Genomic DNA, 24,853 nt, shown 5'->3' with positions numbered 1-24,853 from the left:
AGGGAACGAGACGCTTCGTCTCCCTTGCCATACTTCCTGCGTCCCTGTAACGCCGTCTTTGGCAATATTTCAGATAGCGATATACTTCCTGGCTCTCACGTCACCCTGTCTTTGTCGTTAAGCCTCACTATTGGTTGAATTTGATATACACATTCAGACGCACTTACCCCTGGAGGAGTCCCCAAAGTGTCACCGCAGTGACGCAGCGTGAGTTCCCTTAAAAGGGAACTGTAACAATGTATCTTAAAAGGTAACACGATGTAACCTTGCTCTCACTTGAAATTTAGTCCTTGAATTTGAGGGTATTGGACCTGGAAAGTCCTTGAAAGGTCCTTGAATTTTAAGTTAACTAAGGTGTGGGAACCCTGATCAATACAATCAGCTGTGTGCTTGCTATCAGTTATCAAAATATCTTTTTTTGTGTTTCAACAAAGGATAAGAAAATGATGACAGAATTTTCATTTTTGGGTGAATTCCTTTAATGTGCCATGACTGACTAAAGCGCATTAAGGTCAGGGGTTGGACATAATATCCAAATTCTGGGAGTTGTTTGGAATGCCACATTAATCTCTGTTGCTGCTGTTGAGCAAATGAAATGGTTTGCTGTGAAGATGTCTAGAGGTTTTCAATCAGGGACAAAGTTGAGAAAAGTAAACATTGTGTCCAGTCCACTTATTCCAAAGTGATGCGACAGACACCAAACTGTAAGGTCACTAATAAAAAGGGCAGAGTAAGTTATCACAGTTCAACCTTTTTTTAAAGTCTGGATTAACATGTGAAAAATTAATTATGTTGGGAAAACCAGTGCACCTCTGAGTCAACCCTTATCGCATAGCCTACCGTATGTGTCTGATTGCCTTTGAACTGGTGTACAAGTGCTCCCAAACAAGTTGCACCCACATTTTCCTTGATTAAGATGATTAAGTAATTATTCATGAACGCAAAAGAATGTCTTGTTAGATTAAACTTAATTATGCACACAAAGCTTGAGTAAGGAAATAGGAAGGACGAAGTAAAAGAAAATGTGATTGCTTTAGAATTCAGTTAGAGAAAGGAGAGGGATTGAAAATGAGTTGAGAAGAGTTAGATTATCATGAATGCACACTCCGTACCGGAGTTACGTAATGAATTAATATGCAGGTTATTATGCAATGCACTGTAGCTTTACACAGGCAGGATGTGGGAATTTACCGCAGAAGCAGTTCTGTTTATAAATGTGAAAATACAGCTAAAGTTTTACAGCTTTTTCTACATAAATTGTCCTACTGTATGTAATGTGAGGAACATCCTGTGGAAAATAACCTTGTTAGGCCTTATCTTTAATATTGACTAGGGCCATGTCAAAAATTCAAATCAATGTGAAATTAATAGTTTAAATCAAACTTGAAGCTCCAAACCTCAGATGCCTGGTTTTTATATGGTTACAATTTTGCACAATCTTCAAGACGTTTAAAGGGATAGATAGGAAAAAAATTAAAATTCTGTCATCATTTTCTCATTCTTATGTTGTTACAGACATGTATACATTATTTTTGTTCTGATGAACCAGCCTAATCTCACGAGAAATCGTATATATTTTATCAGTTTGCTAATTCGTAACAATTTATACAAAGTTTATCGTGCAAAATCATTCGATTCTCATAAAAAAAATAACGAAACCTAAAGCCGCACCTAACCTCAACGTCACAGGGGTCAAAACCAAATCATACCAAAACTTACGACTGTGGTTGTATAAATTGATACGAATTATGTACGAATTCTCGTGAGATAGCATTGGATGAACATGAATAAAGATATTTTCAGGAATGTTTGTAACTAAACCGATCATGAGCCCCATTCACTTCTACAGTAGGAAAAAGAATACTATGGAGGTGAATGGTGCTCGTGATCGGTTTGGTTACAAACATTCCTACAAAATATCTTCCTTCAAAAGAAATGTATGCAGGTTTGTAACAACATCAGTAATTGATGACAGAATTTTCATTTTTGTTTGAACTATCCCTTTAAAGGCGGGGTGCATGATCTCTGAAAGCCGATGTTGATATTTAAAAATCACCTAAACAAACACGCCCCTACCCCAATGGAAACTGGACCTTCTTTTGACAGACCTGCCCCACACATAAGCAACCCAGGCAACGATGACGGTTAGTAGACACGCCCCTTACTGCTGATTGGCTAGAAGTGTGTTTTGGGTACTCGGCCTGACTTTTTGAAGTGTTTTTCAAAAATCATGCACCCCGCCTTTAACATTAATTTAGCCTACTGTACAGTAGCACTGCATTGATTTAACAACTGATATATGCATACAGTATAAAAACTAACTTTGAACAAATTATTTTCTTCTAGCATTTAGAAACTTCTGGTTTCTGTTGTTATGTGTTTTCTACTGAAACGTCAGTAGCCTTTAAGCTGTTCTGTGATATTTGTTTAAGTCCCTGAATTGTGCTAGTGAAGCTGCACTATCCTTGAATTAGAAAATAGCACTCTAATCTGATCGGTGCTTTTTATCCTCTTCAGTTATATTCATACAGTTTCTCATTAATGCCACTTGACAATTAAGGTATTCATGCATAATCACAACAGGCTGACAATATCAGAACTAGAGGGTACAGTATGTAAGATTGTAGATTTTTAGTTATTTTACCTTTATATTATGCTTTAAAAAAGAAATGAAACACAATATTTTAGGATTTTTTATGCAGGATAACTTCTACATCAGAGCAGCATGCTTTGCACAGCTATCAAAAATGTGAATAGAAATGATTTACTATTAATACGGTACGTTTAATCGTTGCTCATATGTCTGGATTTCATAAAAAAGTCCTGCATTTGGATGAAGCTACAGTTTATACAAGAGGTTTGCATAGTGGTTGTGTTATTCATGCAAATCTGTGATTTTTACTGCTACTCAGTTTGGCTCTGTTTCGCTTCCTTGTCAACAGCAAGAAATGCTTAGCAATAATATATCATTAAATAACTGGGCCAGTGAGGCAGAGGAGAGAGAGAAACACTGTACTGTATTTCCTGAAATTTGGGAACCAACTGTCCTAAAAAGAACTTTAATACAGTGCAACGATCATACTGTTAAACAGTGGATGATGCTGCCACCTTGTGGATTTACTGGTATATCTTAGTCTTTTTAGTTAAATGCTGTGTCTTCAAACCATTTTCTTCTGTAATGCAAAAAGATTCATGTTTTATTCTGGCACCCATATGTATTATTAATAAACCGAAACGGAGCATATGAGTCATGGCACAGAGGGTTACTGTCATGAATAAGGAAAGTAGCCTAATGTTTTACTATTCATTCACTCAACGTAAAATGTCTTCAAATATTAAATTTTAAAGATTAAATTGATGAAATATTCTGTAATAGCGCCAAGAAAAGAATTGTAGCATAGAGCCTTTATTTTTTTCACTGAACCATTAAAACTTAACTCAAGACACTTTACATGTTGCCTGGGGCTTCTGTCTGTCAATTTTTCTTTCTGTCTGTTTCTTGTCTGTAAAGCCGGTTTAGCGAACATTATATGGAGCTTATAGCAATTCATGCAAAACATGAGAAATTTTATAAAATGTGTACCTTTTAAGGGATTGAGTACAGATCTTACACTTTACACGTGATCAGCAACTTTCAGGAATCACGCTGTAATTTGAATGCTGATTCATGTCAATCTGCATCTTTTTATATCCTATTTTATAACAACAAATAAATTGATAAAATTCTCAGTAGTGTTTTATGGATCTTTATCTCAGATGTTTGTAAAAAAAAATGCTGAGGAAAAAAACAAAAACAAATGAACCAATTCTTAATGCAAATTCTAGCTGTTTATGACGTTTCACTTTCTTTCTCCATGAATATTCATTTTATAAGAAGTGCAATACGATAAGTTTCAACAACTGTTGTAGGGGGAGGCAGAGAGAATGTATTCCCGGAAAAGATACCTCTGTAACTGTGTCATAGGCAAACTTTAAACATCTGGTAGGTGATTTCAGTCACTTTTTACTTTCATTTTATTCCGCACATAGAGTTTGAATGGTGACTGAGGTTACTTTCTTCCTTTTTTGCGCGCCATTAGTCTACAAATCGAAATCATGATATCGAGGCTAGTCTATTTTAAACCGTGTCTGAAACACGCAACCTGTAAGTATGAAAAATGTACAACAACACGGTTTAAAAAGTAGTAAATAGCCTACTTCTAGGCTGTAATATTTCAGAAACATTTCAGAAATTGCTAATTTGTTCACGTATTTTGAATGATACTTGACAGAGTTAGACAAATGTTTCATTTTTTAACAAATGTATTTTAAAACAAATATATAAATATATATAAACACATTTTATTGTTTACTAATAGCCACGATCAATAATAAAAAAAATGTAATTATTTATTCAGTGCTAGCAAATAAAAGTCTGTTTACCTGTAAACAATTTGGCTAGTGAACGAATACAAACAAAAACAAACAACAAAGAATAGCCTATATAGGCTATTTAACAATAATTTAACAACAAGTTTTTGTTGTTGTTTTAAAATGTGCTAAATACAATTGGCAAAGTTTTCATTTACGATTCTCCAAAAGTTGTATAACTTTGATTCGCTGTGGATCATAAACGCAGTCCTCTTCTAAACCGCTCGGCACCATGCCGCAGTTAGGCGGCACCCATGCAGTGTCATATCCGTTCTGATGCCAGGATTTCTGTAAGGGGTGACCCTGATAATCGATCTTCTTCACTTTTCCCACTCGAACACTTAATTTGAGAATTGCCAGCTGTTGTCCTTTTGAATCTATAGGGTAACGACTGGCTTTCTCTAAACTCCGACTCACATAGACTCCTGGACCGAGCATGCCATCACCCGACTGTCTGAATCCGTTACGCATGATATCTTGAGCGATGGCCATCGTTGTGCCATGGTACATGATGAAAGATTTCCGTCCAGGAAAAGCCTGAAGTCCAGCGCCATAACCATCTGCCATGGTGTTCACAGTTCAAGGCACTTTTGCGGGGTTTCCAATTATTTTAAAATAAGTAAATTAATTTAAGTTAGTAAAACAGTAAATGTGAGTTTGCGATCTAAAAGTTATGGTAACTTGATAAAAAACTGAAAATGAATCTTCTGTAAATGAACACAGCTTACCTTCTGAAGAAAGTTTGGCACTAAATGACCCTCTTAAAAATGCATTTCCTTTTATACAGTATATTGCAATGGTTTCACTTTTCATTTTTAGTTAGGTGGAGTCAAGAACGGAACAGTAGTGGAAGTTAAAGCACTTTCAGATAAGAAACCTCATTTCTTTACAATGTCATCCAGTTTATTGGTAGTAGGCAATCATGTCTGTTCAAACTGCATATGCCTAACATAACCATCAAACAAGTGTCCACTAGTTTAGGTTTACATTATGCTTTGGATACAAGCCAAAACAACTTTTGTAACATTTCCTGTAGCATAGTGTGCTACAGTATGACATACTTTTGGGAGTTTGATTGTCATGGATCACAGTCTTATATATTTAGGAATGTCTTGCCAGTTTTATGTGTTTTTTTTATAATTTGATGTGATTTTCCTTAGATGACAATTAACAAAAGGATAAACATGCTTGCTCTGTAGAAATAAAACAGTAAAACAGTGGACAAAAAATCCCAAGCAAAAGTCATTGAAAAATGTTCTTCTCACAAATGAAATTGAAATTGTAAGTGCACCAAGAGGTTTTCCATGATTGTCCTGTGATCATCCCAGGTTGTGTTTTAATATTTTTTTGCTGAACAACACAGAGTTCAGACCCCTCAGTACTAGGTTGGTTTGGACCCCAGAACCTGAAAATATTATAAAATAACATAAGGCATTTTCTTCTTTTTCAAACAGAGCAGTACACCAAAAGAAATAAGCTGTAAGCAACAGGTAAAAAATGTTTACCCAGAGGTCAGTGAAAAACCATCCACCCACTTCCACACTCCTAAATGATCTCTGTCCGTCAATCCAATCCACACATCCATTTGAAATGTATTGGATAATTTTTCAATAAATTTCTGTAATGATGGCAAAACATTATGTTATCTGATTGATTTCAAATTCATTTCGATTTTTCAGTAACCCACCAACAAATTCAAATTATCACAACTTTCGATCTTCAATTAATGCTGTCTGTACAGCGATAATACAAATTATGTGTTTTATATATTACAATATCTTAGTGGTCATAAATATACTGTTGGCTTCATTTTTTTATACAAAATATAATTTCCTATTTTTAAAATTTGGAAAAAATGTAAAGATTTTACTCGGTTTGAAACATGGCCCATATATTATTTGACATGTCTTGGTGAAATTCAAACTTAGACTTACTCACCTGCTCTGCCCAGCTGTTTATGATCACCAGATCTGCACCTCTCATTTTACAGTTTTGTCTGCTCTCAGTCCACTTCATCCTCACATTCAATTCAGAAATGTAGTAAACACTCGTGTTGTAGTACCACCAGCCCTTTTGTATTTTTTCATCTACAAACCAAGAGTATCGAGAAGTAATTGTGACACGGACATAAACATCTTCTATACAGTAGATTGAGTGATTCTATTTGCTCAACTAATGTATTAATTTTTCTAAAAAAAAATTCACAAATTCACTTGCCCTTTCAGGTTTAATTGTAAACAAGCTTAGCTTGCTGTCCTTAAAGGAAAGGACTGATCCAAAGACTCCCACTCCACCATACTCCACCCAGGGACTGCATTAAAAACTAAAGGTAACAGTGGCAGCTTGTGGCTGCTCACCCTAGGGGCGATAATTCAAAATAAGTGTTTGGAGTGTCATGTGTGTGGTTCCTTTTTTCAAAATATGTGTTCTGCGCCTCAAGAGATCCTGTCTGTGCGCATCACATGTTTTGTCAAAATAAGTGCCTACTGCACACGCGTCAAAACCGTTTATGTTAAATAGAAGCTCACGTTCACAAAATACACTCCCTTAACAGTAAACTCTGATTACACATGAGATTATGCGAGTATCTGGCAAACGCGAACGTCTCTTTTATCATAAAACCTTTAGACACGTCTGCAGCAGGCACTTATCTTGACAAGACACGTGATGCACACAGGATCTCTCAAAACGCAGAAAACATATTTTGAAAAAAGGAACCACACATATGGGCTACATACATTTCGAGTGCCCTTCGAAAAAAGAAGTCACCGGCCGCCACTGAAAAGTACTACAAAAGGTCTTCACACCACTATTACAGAGAAACCATTTTGGTTCCTCAAGAAAACATTCAGTCAAAGGTTCTAAGTAACCTTTTTTTACTTATATTTGAACCTTTCTCCATAACAATTAACCTTTTGTGCAGCAGAAAGGCTCTTTTTATGTTAAAGTTTATTTTCATCATATATAACATCTTTATTTTTAGGAATGAACGGGAGACAAGGAGTTGACTTGAGTATTTTATTATTCCCTATACTGAAAGAGCTAAAAGAATAAGATTGATCATGGCATGGGTCTTTATAGACTTACATTGACAGACCTTTTATGGACTAAAACCTGTGAGATGATTATATTCTTAAAGGACAAGTTCGGTATTTTACACTTAAAGCACTGTTTTCAGATTGTTTATGATGAAATAGAATGGTTTTGACTGAAATTTGGACATGTGATGCTGGCCCGAGAATTTTCGGTTTCTGTTGTATCACCCCACCACCTCTACAATGGCTGCATGTGCACTGGAATGCATTAAACTTTCGTTTACAAAGACGTGAAACTCACCGAGTGATCAGGGGTGTTCACTGATAAGCTCACACAAAAATCACTGCAAAAGATGCTTTCCAACAGGTGTTTATGCATTTGTTGTAAACTTGTGGAACTATTTTTCTAAACGCCTCACACCCGAACATTCTTCTGTTGAGAGCTTGAATAATAGACACTCCAGCCCAGTTGGTGGCGATAATCCACCTTTGCCAATTGCAAGAATAGAAACAAAGTTCCCGGCGCGGACTAATACCGTACCTCACAGCACATCTAAAACAAGTCAATGGAGATGGACAAAAACTATGATAAAACCTGTTGGAAAGCATCTTTTGCAGCAATTTTTGTGTGAGCATATCAGTGAACACCCCTGACCACTCGGTGAGTTTCAGGTCTTTGTAAACGAAAGTTTAATGCATTTTAGGAAGGATTGCTCCAGTGCACCTATGCAGCCATTATAGAGGTGGGGGGTTACGTACGTTAGTACAACAAACACCCGAAAATTCTCGGGCCAGCATCATATGTCCAAATTTCAGTCAAAACCGTTCTATTTCATCATAAACAATCTGAAAACAGGGCTTTAAGTGTAAAATACCAAACTTGTCCCTTAAGTTACCTCCAGTTTTTGTGTGCAATGTCAATTAGATGGTTAAAGATTGGATTTTGGGCTCATGACATGCAATGATTAAAACATGTAAGTTAGGATACCCCTGTAGTTTGTGCAATTGAAAATTTTTTAGATTGCTTACCCACTTCTGAGAGACCTTTAAGTAAATTGTCTCTTTGTAAGGTCAGATTTTGAACGCTTTCTAGCTGTTTGTGTCCTGAATAGTATATGAGGTGTTGTGTAATGATGCAGGCCAGCAGAAGAACACAGAGTAGTCCCAGACACAGAGAAGCCATCCCATTAGACCTCCCATTCCAGCACAGACATCCTAAAGTTAAACAGAGTACACATACGCACCACCCAATGTAAAGTGTGTTTTAAACTAACAAACAATATTGGTTCACATGGTTCATTTAGAAATATGTGTAAGCTCTGTAGTCACATAGTATTTCTAATGCTAAAATTTAATTGTTGTTATCATTTTTCTAATTTAATGTTTTTAAACAGTGTTTAAAGTGCATGATTTTTGAAAAACACTTTGGAAAAGGGAGTCGGGCCGAGTACCAAAACACACTTGTAGCCAATCAGCAGTAAGGGGCGTGTCTACTAACTGAAATTGTTGCCTGGATTGCGAATGTGTGGGGAGGGTCTATCAAAAGAAGGTCCAGATTCTATTGGGGTAGGGGCGTGTTTGTTTAGGTGATTTCAAATGTCAACATTGGCTTTCAATGATCATGCACCCTGCCTTTAAATGTTTTCTCAGTTTATCACACTACAGAAAAATTTGTTATTTACTTACTCAACCAAATTTGAATGACAAAAGAAAACGGCAAGTAAATAATATAACTTATTAAAATCTTGGCAGGTTTCAAATGGTGGGAGCGTGTTTGCTGTTGGTGCTAAAAACCACACCCACTTGCGGGAAAGCTGCCTTCTGTTGGACTGTAACTAGTTAATAGTTACTGTAATAATATTATAGTATATAGTATAAACAATTAGTAAAAAATGTGTAATAATATTACAGTTACCATCCAAAAAATGGCTAGTTACTGTAGTGACAACCGCCAAAATTTGATTTTAAAACTGCAACCGATGTTACAGTACTGCGGTATATTTACTGTATAACATCTTATATTATTATATCTACTATATATCATGCTACAACCAAACTACATATTTTAATTTTAATAACAGAACTATGTCTAAAACAAACATACTGAAAGCTGAGACTTGCCATTGGCTGTTGTATTTGAATAAATTATAAGGTGAGTCCAATAAAGAATTAGGGATATTTTGGGGATGTTTTACAATAAATATAATAGTTGCATATCAATATGTGTTGTGTTATTGCATTTATGTAATAGTAAATTGCATTTTTTCTAATATATATTTTAAAGATGCGTTTTCTCTACCATCATAGAGAATAGTAATATTTTTCCTATGAGTTAAAATTGATGATGTTTGTGTAAGATAACCAGACATTGGTGGGTGGAAGTTAATATAAATAGCAAACACCAACAAGGGAGGTGGCGGAGCCACCTTCTTAAAGGGATAGTTTACCCAAAAAGGAAAATTCTGTCATCATTTAAGTGAATGGGACTCACCAACGGTTTGGTTACGAACATTCATGAAAATATCTTCCTTCAGGTTCCTCAACATGAGAGTCAGTGAATGATGACAGAATTTTCATTTTTGGATGAACTATCCCTTTAACCCCGCCTGAATAGCTTAATCCTTAACTTAGAAATGAGGAAAAATAGTTTAACGGTGTAACTCTACAATTCAGTACATATTTCAGCAATACATTTCTAACATCTATAATGTGTTATTAGCTTAAGCCAGGACTACGTTTTAGTTAAATTAGGATATTTAAGTCATTGTTTAAAGCATATTTTATAAATAAACATTACATTAGTTCTCAAGACACAATACTCACACTGATATATTTTAAGATATGTTCAGAGCAAGTTGTTTGTGATCAAGACAACACCAACATTTAAGTTAGTCTGGGACTAGGCTTAAGTGCTTTCTGGGAAACCGCCCCTAAATCTTATTTTTTTATTATGAACTGTTAGTAAATAACTGAAGAAAAATAACAAAGTGCTTTACTATTTTTCTGCCTTTCTTGCTAAACTACTTAGTTGTCCCTTAAATAATAATGCAGTGAGAACCTTTAAGTGTTAAAGCTTAATGTTATATTATAATGTTGTCATTTTTAATTATCGCTTTTCCAACACAATTTAGCAAACATGGCACTAACAACATCAAAGTCATCTGTTTCAATTGTGTTTTACCTTGGTTGTGATGTCCAGAATTGTTTCTTACTGCGGGCTGATTTAAAATGACATGCTGGTTGTCTCTCGCATGAAATAAGGTATCATATGTGTGTGATATGTGCTCCATGACTTGTCCATCCAGAGATACGCTCACTGATAGTATTTATGGGGATCTCCAGTTTTTAAGCACAGCCTAAGACCACTTCCCTTAGCTCTCTGAGTAAGGAACTTTATGTTTTTTTTTTTTTGTGAAGAGGAAGCTGTGGATGCACAAATCTTTGAAAATCTCCATATCTCTAAATGCTTTTAGTTAGTCTATAGCTAAACTGCAGTTTCCATGGCCTTATTCTTTAGGGGAAATTAAATCATAAAAGTCTACAAATTTATTATTTACGCAATAGATTATTTTGACTGTAATTTACTATTCACAGTGTGAATCATCATTCCACAGACTGTCTATTGATTTGCTGTCTATTTATTGTCATTTGTGGAAGTGTTCATTTCTATTTTCTATAGACGGTTTCATCGGACGTACATGATACACGTCTGGATCCAAACTTTACTTCCGGTTTCGTGTTTTTAATGGTCTGACTAGTTGCTAAACTGATCTCTTGAACAAATGCCTCGTCGAAAATAACAAATGTTTTGGTTTCCTAGGTAATTTGTTTTTTTGCTTGTTATATAAATAAACTACGTTTAAAGTACTTTGTGGTTATTTATTATTAGCGGAGTTTACCAGAAGTTACGTGTGGACCGCGACAGCCGCTTTTTTATCCCTGCGTTCCAGTTCGTTTTTTTTATGAACTTATGAACTTTATGAACGCTAACTTCCCTCAGTCTCGTTCACTCGGATGTACGTCATTGCTTACAGAGGCGTCATGCCCATTCAATCTGAGGGGGCAGTTGCCCGCTTGGTTTTTTGAGCCTCAAAATCAAAGAAGCGCCCATTAATCTGTTATTTGTCTTTTAATCTGTTTACTATGCACAATATTATTAATTCTGTGCTGCATCCTTGTCACTTTTCGGAGATTTTCCCCGTTTTGATAGTGTTTTGATCGTGTTACATTACTTCTGGCTGCAGGCGCTGCATTCAGCGCAGTCGCTGACGTCATCAATGTCATCAACGTCTTAGCGCGCTCACGAGCTCTTTGCTGTTGCTGCTGCATTTTGCTATGTGAGGAATTAAAATGTGTAAGAAACGCTCACAACATTTCCAAACCCCAGTACGGTAATGTGCAGTTAACCTCCTCTGTGTAGAAAATGTATGGTTACAAATGTGACCGTCTCAACGTTATATTAGTAGAGATTTCTAGATTCATCTTCTTGGTACCTCGCCAAAGTTCACGGGGACGCGGAATCACACGTTCACATATGAGGAAAAGTTGAATGCAAAAATCCGTTCCTCTAATAATTTTTATCTAAACATTTTTTGAATCATTATTGAACACTGAACTCAATCACGTGGCTATGGCTTATGTGAGTTTCGTTGTTTATAAACTTCATGGATTTAAAATTACATTAATTGTATAGGATTATGCAGTTGTTGTGCAAAATGCATTGACACAATTAAACAAGTCATTAAACAAAACGTAAATAAACAAAACATGCCGTTCCAGATGTAAATATGATGCCAATATGTCATTATTCCGATTGAATAGTATTTGATATGAAAGTTAGTCAACACTTTTATTCTGGAGGTTTTTGTCATGAAGGCAGAAAGGCTCAAAATAGTGCCATGGAAAAGACTAAAAAACCTCTATAATATTTCGTTTGATGTCCGTGTATGCATAGCGATAGGAGAAACGAAGCTTTTCGAAGCTTCGAATCAATTGAACGAATTGCTTCGAAAATTTATTCAGTTTTTCAAAGCAGTTCGAAACACGACACGCTGGCGCCCCCTGCTGGTCAAAAGAGTGTAAAAGCAGATATGTCGAAACATTTTACATTTTTTTTACAAAATAATAGGAAGATTTTGATTAAAATATGTTTTAAAAAATATTCAACTTTATTAAGACATACTAGTTAAAAGTGTATTATGTTTTTTTAGTTTAATTTGGGGCAAACAAATCATTAAAACTAACTACCCTTTTAATTATGAACATTTTTGTCATTAAATCTGTCTATAAACAAAACAAAGTAGACAAAATGTGTTATTAGTCAGATCGGATAAATGTTTTATGAACTTGCATTATAAAACTGACCCGAGTTCACCTAAACATATTAGACACTGGTCATTTGTGATCAACTCCCCTAGTTGTAAACCATCGGATTTTCGAAACGTTTCGAAACAGTTATGACGTAATGAAGCCTTGTTTGCTAAAATCACGTGACTTCGGCCAGTTTGAAACACGCTCCGAACCACTGATTCGAAACAAAAGATTCATAAATGTTTCGAAGCCTCATGAAGCAGTGCTTCGAAAACGACCATCACTATGTATGCACACATTTTTGTAAGCTGTGCACACTGTGCCCCCTCAAAAAAAATTGGTGCATGACGCCCCTGATTGCTTACGTTGTACGAGTGCCCACTACTGCTGAAACACTTGAAGTAGGTTCAAATGGATCGCCCTAAGCCCTTGATCACATGGAAAGTGGAGACCGCCCCTCCATGTGCAAAGCGCAAGTTGCTGAAGTGACGTCACAATCGTGATGCATTGTGGGATATGGAGCTGCCTGAAGTGTACATATAAAGTAGAAATCGAGGGAGCGAGGGTCTGTCAATTCAAACTTCCCTCGTTCACTTGACAAAGTGGAACGCACTTCAAAATGGCGACAGGGATTCCCCCGAGGGGAAGTGTTTAGGGAAGTTCGCGAGTGCGTGTCTAAAACTGGAGTGGAACACACCCTAAGTTGTTACTTTCTATAGATATCCATATTTCATTTACAGGGAAATTTCAAGATTTATTGTCACACTAAGTGCATGAGCTTGAAACATTTGGCAAATTTGTTCAGTTGTATGTGAAGTAATGTTTGGAGTAAAGAAATCAGCTTCGTGATTTCAACCGGCCATGTGTATTAATAAAATAACTATAAATGAATTTTGCTTGCTCTCAGTGAAAAAAAGACTCAGTCTAATATCTCTGTAGCCCTATAACCTTACCACATCTATCACCACACTTCAATTTAGTGGCTTTCCTCCTCTGCTGTCAATATTGTGTTATTTATTAAAACGGCGGTATAGAGATAAGTAAATTGTGTGAAAAATACCACGTTTTTACACATAAAACATGAACATGTGTTATATTGCACACTATAAACACAATCAAAGCTTCAAAAACACAGAAAGAACAGGACCTTTAAAATATTGAACAAAGAGTGGTTTTGAGCATGGATGTAAATTTCTTTATCTTATGTTTTTAATTTATGAGTTGCACCGTAAAACCTAACAGTTAACTTAACTCAAACCATTTAAGTAAACCGGTTGCATTAGACCATTTAAGTTTTAAAACACAAACATTTAAGTACTGTGAACTTGAGTCATGTGCAATTATGCACTTATATTTAAGTAGTGTTAACTTAAATATAAGTGCATAACTGCATATGACTCAATTTGTTTAAGTTCACACTCACAGTACTCAAATGTATGTGTTTTAAAACTAATGCAATCGCTTTACTTAAATGGTTTGAGTTGAGTTAACTTTTAGGTTTTACAGTGTGGGTGTGTAAGTCCTTCCAACCTTATTTTATTTTAATCACTGTCTTGTTACCTAAAACATAACGTAATTTTGAAACATGTCAGCAACTCCAGCAAGCTGGGATTGAAAACATTTTTACACAGCAGGGTTAGTTAAGAACAAGGACATTTTCAAAAATATCGGATATGTGTTCGTAAAAAAAAGGATGGACGTGGATGTGTAAAGCATTTTGAATTACCTCTGTGTAGGGAATGGGCTATATACAAATAAACTTGATTTACCTACCAAGCAAAAAACTACAAAAATCTATTTGTGAGGTCATAAAGGCATGAATGAGCTTCTTGGCACCTGAAGCAGACAGCACATACCCGTACCACATTTTTGAAATATTTACAAGATGGAAGAATGCTGTATGACATACACTGGAAATGTAACTATCAAATAACAGATTGCTAACATCTTTAGCAGGCATCACGTATCCACTTTAAAGTATTGCTTCTAATGTTCAAAGCATTAAATGGTCTTGCTCCCCTAGTCCTGTCTGACTTGCTCTACCCTTACCGCCATGCCCGGTCCCTTATGATCAGCTGAACTGGGTTTATTGTCCATCCCTCATTTTCCAATGTAGGTTGAAGATCTTTTAGTATTAATAATCCCCAATTATGGAATTATTACACTATGTACTACCTCATCCGTGAGTGCATTCAAGACCCAGTTACAAACAAATCTATTTATCATGCATTTTGTATAATATAACTTTACATATGTGACTGTAATGTATATGTGGGTGCCTAAATGTATTGTAAAGTGCAATGTAAAGTGAGTGGAAAAAACAGCAGTGCAACCATCTAAAGCAGAGGTCTTTAAATGGAGATCAAAGCATGACATTGCATGATTTATCCTAATGTGCTTTGTGGCAAAAATATGGGAAATACTAAATTCTGTGGTTTAGGACAATACATGTGTTAAAAAACACCTAAAATATTGGTTGTAATATTAATATATATATATATATATATATATATATATATATATATATATATATATATATATATATATATATATATATATATATATATATATATATATATATATATATATATATATATATATATATATACATTTTGTTGAGTAGGCAAAATTAAAAATATTAAAAAAGAGACCCATCAAAAAACAACACAGGCTACTACACCCCAAAGGGCTGGGAGTTTTCTCAGTTACCAAAATAGCAAATTGACTTCTCATACCAAAAATAAGTAAATGTGTAAAAGTAAATGTGAATCTTTAAAAACTAATACATTCTGTATCAAAGGCCAAAAGACAGCAGGGGGACGATTGACATCTGTTGGTGATCGAGTAGAACTGCAGCTGATGTGGTTATGAATATGGATGGATACTTTCAGTTTGTTAAGCATTAATAAACGTAGTAGCAAAATAATAATTTAAATATCATTCATCTGCTAGCATTGACTTTTCTCCAGATAACAAAAATATTTTTAATAAATAAGTTATGAATGTTGATAGCCTATTTGTTATAACTTTCTATTTGAAATAATGATTTCATAATATTTTATGAAATTGTAATTATTGTGCAAATCTCTTAAACCTTATTAAACAGTTTGTGTAAATACACTTTAGAAAATGAAAGCCGTAATATATATATAATGTATATAGGCTACTTAGGTGACAGTACAGTTTTTTTTATTAGGTGAGAGTACAGTCTATTACACAGGTGGCGGCATAGTTTCACGACGCATTTTATATTAAGACAAAACCTATTTGTACACCGCGTGCAGAAATCATTGTTTATAGTTCATAGATCTTTGAAATCTGTTAACAATTTAAAGGGAAGAAGCTTGCAGATCCCCTGAATACTACAGTCAGGACGCCCGGACCGGTCCAATATGGCGGTGACAGTGACGCACGCAGCGTCTTCTACGCCAGCGGCATCTCTATGGCGCCATGCACATTTACGTTGGTTTATAATACCATTAAACGAAGAATATCGTTACATCATCAAATTTTCGTCAGATCCTGGAATAGAATCAGAGTCCCTCAGTTTTTCTTCAAATGTGCACATTTAGAAGTTACACATTACACAGAAGTTTACCAGATTTTAACAATAAAGGTAAGGCATGTTCATTTAGCTGTGATTTGTACTCCTCCTGTCTTACTCTTGACATGCATTTCTGTACATTCAGATGTATTGGTCTAAATTATTTTGTATTGATTGTAAGCAAAGTGGCCTAAACACATGTAAGATTAGTCACAAAACCTTAAACACAATCTTCTTACTCACATTTACACTGCAATTCACTGTTGCAACATCCTACACAGGCAGCAAAGGTTAACCACACATATTAAAACACATTTGTTAGTGATTGGACAAAACAACTTAAAATGGTTCTATTGATGTTTTTTAACAATTGTACACAATATAAACCATCTCAGAGTCTACAGGTGTGTTTATACCAACAATCTGAGAGTCAGAGTATGAGGGAGAGGTGGTAGATAAGGATGAGTATATGTATATTATGAGTTATATTATATTATTCCGACTGACCCGTGGTGTGATAGGTGAGTTGTGTTGTCAATCAATACTGACATACCACAGAAGGTATATGAGCGGGGAGCGCAGGGCATTTACGTTAACCTACCTTCTTTTGCTCTCTCACTTTTTGCTTCAAATAATACCCTCATTGACTTTGCTTTTGCATTTTTTGGTACTAAAACATGCTTTTCATAGAGTTTACTTTGATATTTGAGTTTTTGAAGTTGGACCGCTAGATTTTTTTACAGGATACAAGTACATGCATGCATACATTCAAAGCTCACTATTACTTGCACTTATAGTATGAAAAATATTCACTGACCTAACTTGTGATAAATACATTTTTCAACATTCAAAGGCAGGAATGTGATTTTAAATCAGTATTGTGTTTTGACCATGGACACCACCCATAGGTTGGTGAAGGGCCTTTTTTGATGCCAAATGTTGGAGGTGCCTGTCGTTGCGGTCTTGGCATCACATCACCGCGCCTCACTGGTGGCTAACCAGAAATATAGGGTAAAAAGGCAGGACGTGGGTAAAGCTGAAGTGGCTGGTTGCTGAAACCACACCCGCCTAGCTCGAAGGTAGTGACAGCTGTGGCAGTTAACCCGTCACTCAAGTGGCCACGCCCTTAATTATGCAGAACTATAAGGATTAATATAATTAAAACAGATGAAGTACAAAAAAGTCACCCCCTCACAGTTTTCCTGAAGGGCAAAATTAGCTATATAGACCAAAAAACACTTTTTGTACCAGGCTGTAAACGCATCTATTTCTGCTGTAAAGTTGGGCACATTTTAACATGGGGGTCTAGCGTCCAGTCGATGAATTGCAGTTTAAGTAACTGTGTTGGCTTCACGATAGAGATCGGATGGTTGCCCCTTGGTTTTGACCCATATGTTGCTCATCCAGGTAACACTGCACTGTATTAGGAACCAAATGTAACCTTTTTGTAAATGTAGATGTTGTATGTTATGGGCTATATGAAAGTGTGTTACAGTATGTGAAAAAGCTTATTCGAGTCACAACTACAGTAAAACCAAATTGCAAGCTTTATGTTTAAAATTACAGTAAAGCTTGATTCAAACATGCATGGTAAAATGTTATCATGGCAATTACAAGTGCCAACTTCACAGTGATCACTTTCTTTCCTTGATCAAATGAATTGCATGTCAACCTAAATAAACAACTTTGTCCTTTTTTATTCAGTAACTCAGTCAGCAGATCCTCGGATCTGCATTACAGTTTACAACAGTAAAATCAATCGGCAAGGATTATATGGGGAAATCCCTGACTGCATAAGGCAGCACTGACCTTGTTTTTGTATAAAGTATATTGAATTTTTTTTATTTTGATTTGAAATTTTGGTCACACTTTATATTAGGTGGCCGTAAATACTATGAATGCTACTAATATTAAATGCCTGTAAGACTATGGATGTACATGTGAAATTACACGTTGATATGGAAATTTACCCCATATAAAATGTGACCTTTTTTTAAAATACACTACTACATTTCGATTGTTTGTGGCATTGAACATCAGTGCTACAACAAATACATAAAAATGTAGTAAAATTACATTAATCTTACCTGTTGGATGACACCATGAACACGGTAGGCAAGACGCAAGGCCTAAAAACAATTTATTTTATTCTCCTACATAAAAACTCACTTTTAAAAATATTTTTTATAGGTTTGTTGAAAAAGATAATATAAACATTTATTTATTGCTTTTTGCCAACAGAAGTCCTCTGAGTCATTGTTTGCCCCTGGCTGCCTGTCTAAAGCCACACCCTTATTTTAATTCCGGATTTTCTGTGCCACAGTCATATTTTCTGAGAACTGAAACTTTGCCGTCATGGAGGAAACAGCTTCGAGTGGATCCACAGATGTGAAATGTGATGTGTGCATCGGGTTGAAGCGCAAAGCAGAACAGGCCTGTCTGGAGTGTGTGTCTTCATACTGTGAGATTCATCTTGACCTGCACAACACACTGCATGTCGGGAAAAGGCACAGACTAGTTGAGGCAAATGAAACCCTGCGGGAGAAAATCTGCCCTCATCATGAAAAGCTACAAGAGGTCTACTGTCGCACAGACCAGCAGTGCATCTGTCACCTGTGCATTACTGATAATCACAGGGGTCATGATGTCATTGCACTGGAGAAAGAAGTGATTGATAAACAGGTCAGAAATGTAATTTACATTTACGCGTTTGCCAGACGCTTTTATCCAAAGCACAGTATTTACAGTGCATTACAAGGTATATATTTCTTATAACAGTATGTGTGTTCCCTGTGTTTGAACCCACCATGACCTTTTGCGCTGTTAATGCAATGCTCTAATATTGAGCTACAGGAATATGTTAATGTCAAATGTCATTTTTTACAGATAGATGTCGCACTGGAGTAAATATGCCTTGGCTGTGTTTGGTAGATGTTGACTTATTGGTTTTGATAATGATAATATTGATAATTTTTATAGCAAGCAGTGTGGGTGTGGGCTTATATAATATGATGTTTATATACAGTGGCCCCAAAAGTGTCATTGCATTAGATTACATTATATCAAACAAAGTCGAATTTTGTTAAGTGGCAGATTTGTCAAATGATAAAACTTGGGCTATATTCTTTAAAATAAAGGCAAATGCGATGAACTACACACTTGTTACTGCTGCAACAACTTAAAGGGAACTTACTTTATACATATACCTAAATAAGTAAAAGTTAGTTCAGAGAAAAGCTTGAAAAAGTGTATTAATAGATGCCACTTGCTTTGAGCATTTGTTATCAAATGCGTTTAAATATTATAAGTGTTGCATAAGTTACCTATTTTTGGTGGGCAATGTGATACGTTTATGTGATTAGTAGTAGTACTATAGTTAACGGTGCAATGTGGGACTTTTATGCTGCGTTCAGACCAGCCGCGGTAGAGGCGGCAAGCGCAAGTGATTTCAATGTTAAGTCAATGTAAAGACGCGTTGATGCGCGTCTGGAGGTCTCCGGTAGACACGATTCCGCCTCATCGCGAATGGCGCAAATTGAGTGTTGCCACGGGAAAAGCATGAGTTGAAAAATTTGGCGGAATAACGCGCTGCGTTAACCAATCGGGAGCTTGCTCTAGTAGTGACATGATTACATGAAGCTTAGCTGTGTCGCAGAATCCTCTCCCATGACCTGAATATCCCCGTGAATGTCTCAATGACTAGAATTTGAAGCAAGTAAACTCAAAATGTTCAAGCGGCAAAGTAGACGCGGTAGACGTGAATTTAACGCCTCAAACGCGGCTGGTGTGAACCCTAGGTTTCAAAAATCTCTTGACAGGAATGGAATATTATATACAAAACTAAATTATCAGTGGTGTAAAAAAACTTTACAAAATGAAATCTATTGTTTTTATTACCTTAGAAAGAACCGTTTTATCTACATACAGAGCAGGTCTCACCATTTTGCGCTGTCATGTTTCTACAGTAGCCCTTAACGGACAAACCGTTCGAAAGGGTCCGTTTTTTACTACGTCGTCTCAGACAATGGCATGTGTGTCCTGTGGCAGCTACCATATCTTTACTATGCGTTTCGAAAAAGAGGGGTGAGCTGTGGACTGATCCGTTGGTCTCACCGCTAAGGGGCTGGACACACCAAAACTTTTAAACGCGGCTGAAAACGCCTTGAGGACGCAGAATGCCAGCTGTTTTTCAGCTGAGTGCCAGCTTTCTTCAGCTGAGTGCTTTGGTAGCTGTGATACTTCAGCTGCGAGACGGTTTGTTGCTGTGGTAATGTCCCGCCCCTCCTCCACTGTGATTGGGCGGCCGTGTGAGAACTGACATTGACGAGCGGAGCTTTTCTCCCAAAGTTGAATCTCTCTGAACGCTCAGCGCCGAGCGCGGAAAAACCACCCAGCGCCGGTTTTCAGCGCGAAAAAAAAACGCTAGCTGCTGGCTTATTAGAAAAATGCAGAGCTTCCATTGGAAACAATTGAAAACATGCGCCGGCCGTGGGCGTACACAACCCCTAATGCCGCTAAAAGTCCCACATTGCACCTTTAATACTTAACTTATTGCACTTGTGGTTTACAGTAACCACAAATACTTTAATCGAAAGAAAATATTGCAATATAAAACATGATAAATATAGTACTTATTAATAAAATATTTGTTATATTTAATAGTGCTTTTGTTCATGGTTGGAACTTAAAAGGGATGCTTCTGTTAAAGGGACATTCCACTTTTTTTGAAAATAGGCTCATTTTCCAGCTCCCCTAGAGTTAAACATTTTGATTCTTACCATTCTGGAATCCATTCAGTTGATCTCCGGGTCTGGCGCTAGCACTTTTAGCATAGCATAGCACAATCCATTGAATCTGATTAGACCATTAGCATCGCGCAAAAAAAAAGTTTTGATATTTTTCCTATTTAAAACTTGACTCTTCTGTAGTTACATCGTGTACTAAGACAGACAGAAAATTTAAAGTTGCTATTTTCTAGGCCGATATGGTTAGGAACTATACTCTCAAACTGGCGTAAAAATCAAGGACTTTGCTGCTGTACCATGGTGGCAGCAGGCGTAGTGATATTACGCAGTGCCCGAATAGTCCCCTGCTATTGAAAGTAACCAAGGTGGGCAGTGCGTAATATCACTATGCCTGCTGCAGCCATGGTACAGCAGCAAAGTCCTTGATTATTATTACGCCAGTTGAGAGTATAGTTAGCCATATCGGCCTAATTGCAACTTTTAATTTTCTGTCGGTCTTAGTACAAAATGTAACTACAGAAGAGTCAAGCTTTAAATAGGAAAAATATCAAAACTCTTTGGGTTTTTTTTGCGCTATGCTAATGGTCTAATCAGATTCAATAGATTGTGCTAAGCTATGCTAAAAGTGGTACCGCCAGACCCAGAGATCCGCTGAATGGATTCCAAAACGGTAAGAATCAAATGTTTAACTCTAGGGGAGCTGGAAAATGAGCAGAGTTTCAAAAAAGTGGAGTGCCCCTTTAATTGTCCATTGAGATATAAATCTCAAAATGGCTGCTTATCAGTCTGTTTATTAGTCTAGATAATATATTAGACTTTCACTAGTGGTTTATTCACGTGCTTCGACACATTTCTTGTGTGGGTGGTGAGAGTTTGACCATCATTCTTCTCTCTTTGGTTTCTTATCTAATCATCTCTGCCAAAACAAAAATGATGCCATTGGAATTCATACTGAATGTGATTGTTTCTTTTAAAGCTTAAGTTGGGAGAGTTGCAGAGGCAAACCACTGATACAATCCAAGCAATGGAGAAAGACGTGCAGGAGCTGAGACAAGCTGTTGAGGTTTTCAGGGTTGGAAGACTTCTGTTTTAGTTTAAACTGTAACTACGTTCATTTTTTATGGCATGATATTAGTTGTCTCATTCATTTTAGAACATTCATTCTGTTCCCGCTTATTTTTAAGACCTCAGTTCAGGAGGCACTGAAGAAGAGCGAGGGAAGCTTCACTGGGCTGATTCAATCCATGAAGGACAATAGGAGAAAAGTGACAGAGCTGATCCAAGGTCAGACAGATGCTGCTGAAAGGCAAGCGGAAGAATTCGCAGAGACATTACAGCAGGAGATCAATAAACTGAAGGACATAGATGATAAACTAAAATACCTGGAGTTGCTCTCTCATTCAAACAATGATGTCCGATTTCTTGAGGTACAGATGTAAAGCAGATATGCAAACTAACTCCATATAGCATAATAAAACTTTTAGAAATAAGTGACTCCAATTCAAACTGCATTTAATGTCTCCGTTACCCCCTACAGAACACAATGCAAATGCCCTCCTTGAATGCATATAAAAAATGTTTCATCCTACTCGAGCATCCATACTGTTCATTTGACCGTGCCACTGAAGCAGTCGCTGAATTAATAACGAAGTTAAATATAATCAGCAAGTGGAGTTTATTAACAATCTCTGGAAGAGGTAAGTAGGAGGAGATTATATTATATAACTTATTTTTGTAGGGCTGTCAATGTAACGCATTATGTTAAAGGGGACATAGGCTCCCCCTGTGATGTCAGAAGGGGATAATACCGCCCCTTAATCTGCATTATCCAACCACGGCAGTGCCATTTAGTGCAGAGATCAGCTTAAAATCATTTTCATTTCAAATACTTATATCACTGACAACAGTGGTCTGGCCAGGATATTGTCATTTAAAAAGTGGAGTTGCAGCCCTCAACTGATGTTTATGTTGTCATGTTGTGTATTGGCCACCAGTTGTGTGATTGCAGTACCAGTTTTAGCCACAAGTTTTGTGATTGCAGTACCAGTTTTGGCCACAATCCTATATACTGTTCCTTTAAATTAACAATTTTTGTGTATTCAATGCTCTTGCCTGTCAAGCTAATCTTAAAATATTTTTTCTTACTAAATATTATTATATAATAGACCTATTCATTACATTGGCATGTAATATTTGACTCAAAATTGTAATCGCCTGACAGCCCATTTGATTGAAATTATGGTTGCATCAGTGCATATCTACAAATCTTGTTTAACTCAACTATTTATCCATCCAGTGAAAACCACTGGAATTGTGACATCACCGCCACCACAGACACGACAGGACTTTTTACAGTGTAAGTTTCTTATATATTTAGACTCTTTCTTCTTTTCTGACTGCAGGAGTAATGTGTCTAACTTCCAAACCTTTTTATCTATCTACCACAGATGCAACCAAACTCACTTTTAATACCAACACAGCACACACAAGCCTCCGCTTGTCAGATGAGGACAGGAAGGTGACTGCCTCACATCTGAACAAGGACTATCCTGAACACACTGAGAGGTTTGACTGCAGAGCACAAATTCTGTGCAATGAAGCCCTCAAAGGGTCACCGCATTATTGGGAGGTGGAGTTTGGTGGTGGTGGGGGCTGGGTCTGCATTGCCGTGTCTTACAAAGGGATTTGTAGGAAAGGAAAGCGAGGACCACTCTTTGGGAGGAACTCATATTCATGGGGACTACGTTCTTATGGGTCGACATCTGAGTTCTGGCATAACAATAAGATGATTGATTGTAAGAGTCAGTCTTGGTATTCCAGAATAGGAGTCTATTTGCACCACAATGCTGGAATTCTAGCATTTTACAGTGTTTCAGACAACATGGGTCTTATTTATAAGACTCAAACTATGTTTAGTGAGCCTGTTTATCCTGGGTTTGGAATGTCAGGGAAAGGATGCTATCTGAGACTTTGTGATCAAGTGAAAAGTTAGGATGTATTATACCATGGGCCTGTTGAATGCTTTATTCTGATTGGTTGAGAAATGCACACCTAACGTGTTAAATGTCTTAAAGTAACCACCAGAGCCATGTTTGTGGTAACTGTGGTATACGAGGAATAATTGACGACGGGCCGTTGAATTCTTAAAAAATAAGGCACACCCAAGGTGGTAAGGGTGTGCATTATTTTCAAAATATTCAAAGGACCGGAGTCAATTATTCCGTGTCAATTATTTCTTATGTATTCTATTCTTTTGATATTTTACATGTGAATATAAGTATCTAAGGTATTTAAATACTTTTTTCAGATTAAAAAGATTTGCAAAGACATTATTTGGCATTGAAGGAAGGGTGTAGTTTTCACATGCACACACTTGGTGGCAGCACTACATTAGTTTTAATACCTGTGATTTTATATCTCTGTCTGTAGTTAAGATCAATGATTACTGTATTTAAGACCAAAGGTAGGTATGGTCAGCAAAAACTGGATAAATATTCAATATGCAGGATCTCAGTCAAAAAGGTTTGTACATTTTTTATCATAATACATTATATAATGTATTTTATTTTGGGTGATATATTATTAAATAAACAATTTAAGATGTTTCTGATTTGTAATTTTTAATATGTTTATTGGGCAGATGTTTCACAGCTTCCAGTCTGAGGTGAAATCTGTCATCTTGTCTAATCTGTGTAAAGCATGCACACACTGTGTATGCCCTATTCCTGTTAACCACCGCTCCTGCTTTATGCTGTATATTTTTGCCATTATTGTCTCTTTAGTGTGCACTCTTTTGACTGGAATAAGAT

General features: G+C 36.4%; 2 protein-coding genes across 5 annotated transcripts; one reads left to right on the top strand and one right to left on the bottom strand.

Moving 5' to 3' along the window:
• The first annotated feature begins 3,754 nt into the window (after positions 1-3,754).
• On the top strand, positions 3,755-24,610 carry LOC135749059 (tripartite motif-containing protein 16). Of its 3 annotated transcripts, none has more exons than XM_065267468.1 (7): positions 3,755-3,982; positions 18,541-18,981; positions 22,021-22,116; positions 22,229-22,471; positions 22,582-22,741; positions 23,341-23,400; positions 23,492-24,610. In XM_065267468.1, exons 2-7 carry the CDS (start codon positions 18,655-18,657, stop codon positions 24,034-24,036), a joined length of 1,431 nt encoding a protein of 476 aa, XP_065123540.1. In that variant the 5' UTR covers positions 3,755-3,982; positions 18,541-18,654; the 3' UTR covers positions 24,037-24,610. The 3 variants fall into 3 exon arrangements, with proteins under 3 accessions (XP_065123540.1, XP_065123526.1, XP_065123532.1); XM_065267454.1 differs by lacking the exon at positions 3,755-3,982 and adding an exon at positions 16,240-16,371 and having other exon boundaries at positions 18,623-18,981; XM_065267460.2 differs by lacking the exon at positions 3,755-3,982 and adding an exon at positions 16,243-16,371.
• LOC135749078 (asialoglycoprotein receptor 2-like) lies at positions 5,147-18,659 on the bottom strand. 2 transcript variants are annotated; one of them, XM_065267484.1, is made up of 5 exons: positions 18,387-18,659; positions 8,475-8,660; positions 6,349-6,497; positions 5,916-6,028; positions 5,147-5,815 (listed from the first exon to the last, which is right to left on the bottom strand). In XM_065267484.1, the coding sequence occupies exons 2-5, from the start codon at positions 8,626-8,628 to the stop codon at positions 5,653-5,655; spliced, it is 579 nt and encodes a 192-aa protein (XP_065123556.1). In that variant the 5' UTR covers positions 8,629-8,660; positions 18,387-18,659; the 3' UTR covers positions 5,147-5,652. The 2 variants fall into 2 exon arrangements, with proteins under 2 accessions (XP_065123556.1, XP_065123548.1); XM_065267476.2 differs by lacking the exon at positions 18,387-18,659 and adding an exon at positions 10,627-10,745.
• Positions 24,611-24,853: the final 243 nt, after the last annotated feature.

Source organism: Paramisgurnus dabryanus, chromosome 6, assembly GCF_030506205.2.
Source record: "Paramisgurnus dabryanus chromosome 6, PD_genome_1.1, whole genome shotgun sequence".
In the NCBI taxonomy this organism is placed as follows: domain Eukaryota; kingdom Metazoa; phylum Chordata; class Actinopteri; order Cypriniformes; family Cobitidae; genus Paramisgurnus; species Paramisgurnus dabryanus.
The sequence above is the reverse complement of the archived record's forward strand: the minus strand, read 5'-3'. Positions and strand labels throughout refer to the sequence as shown.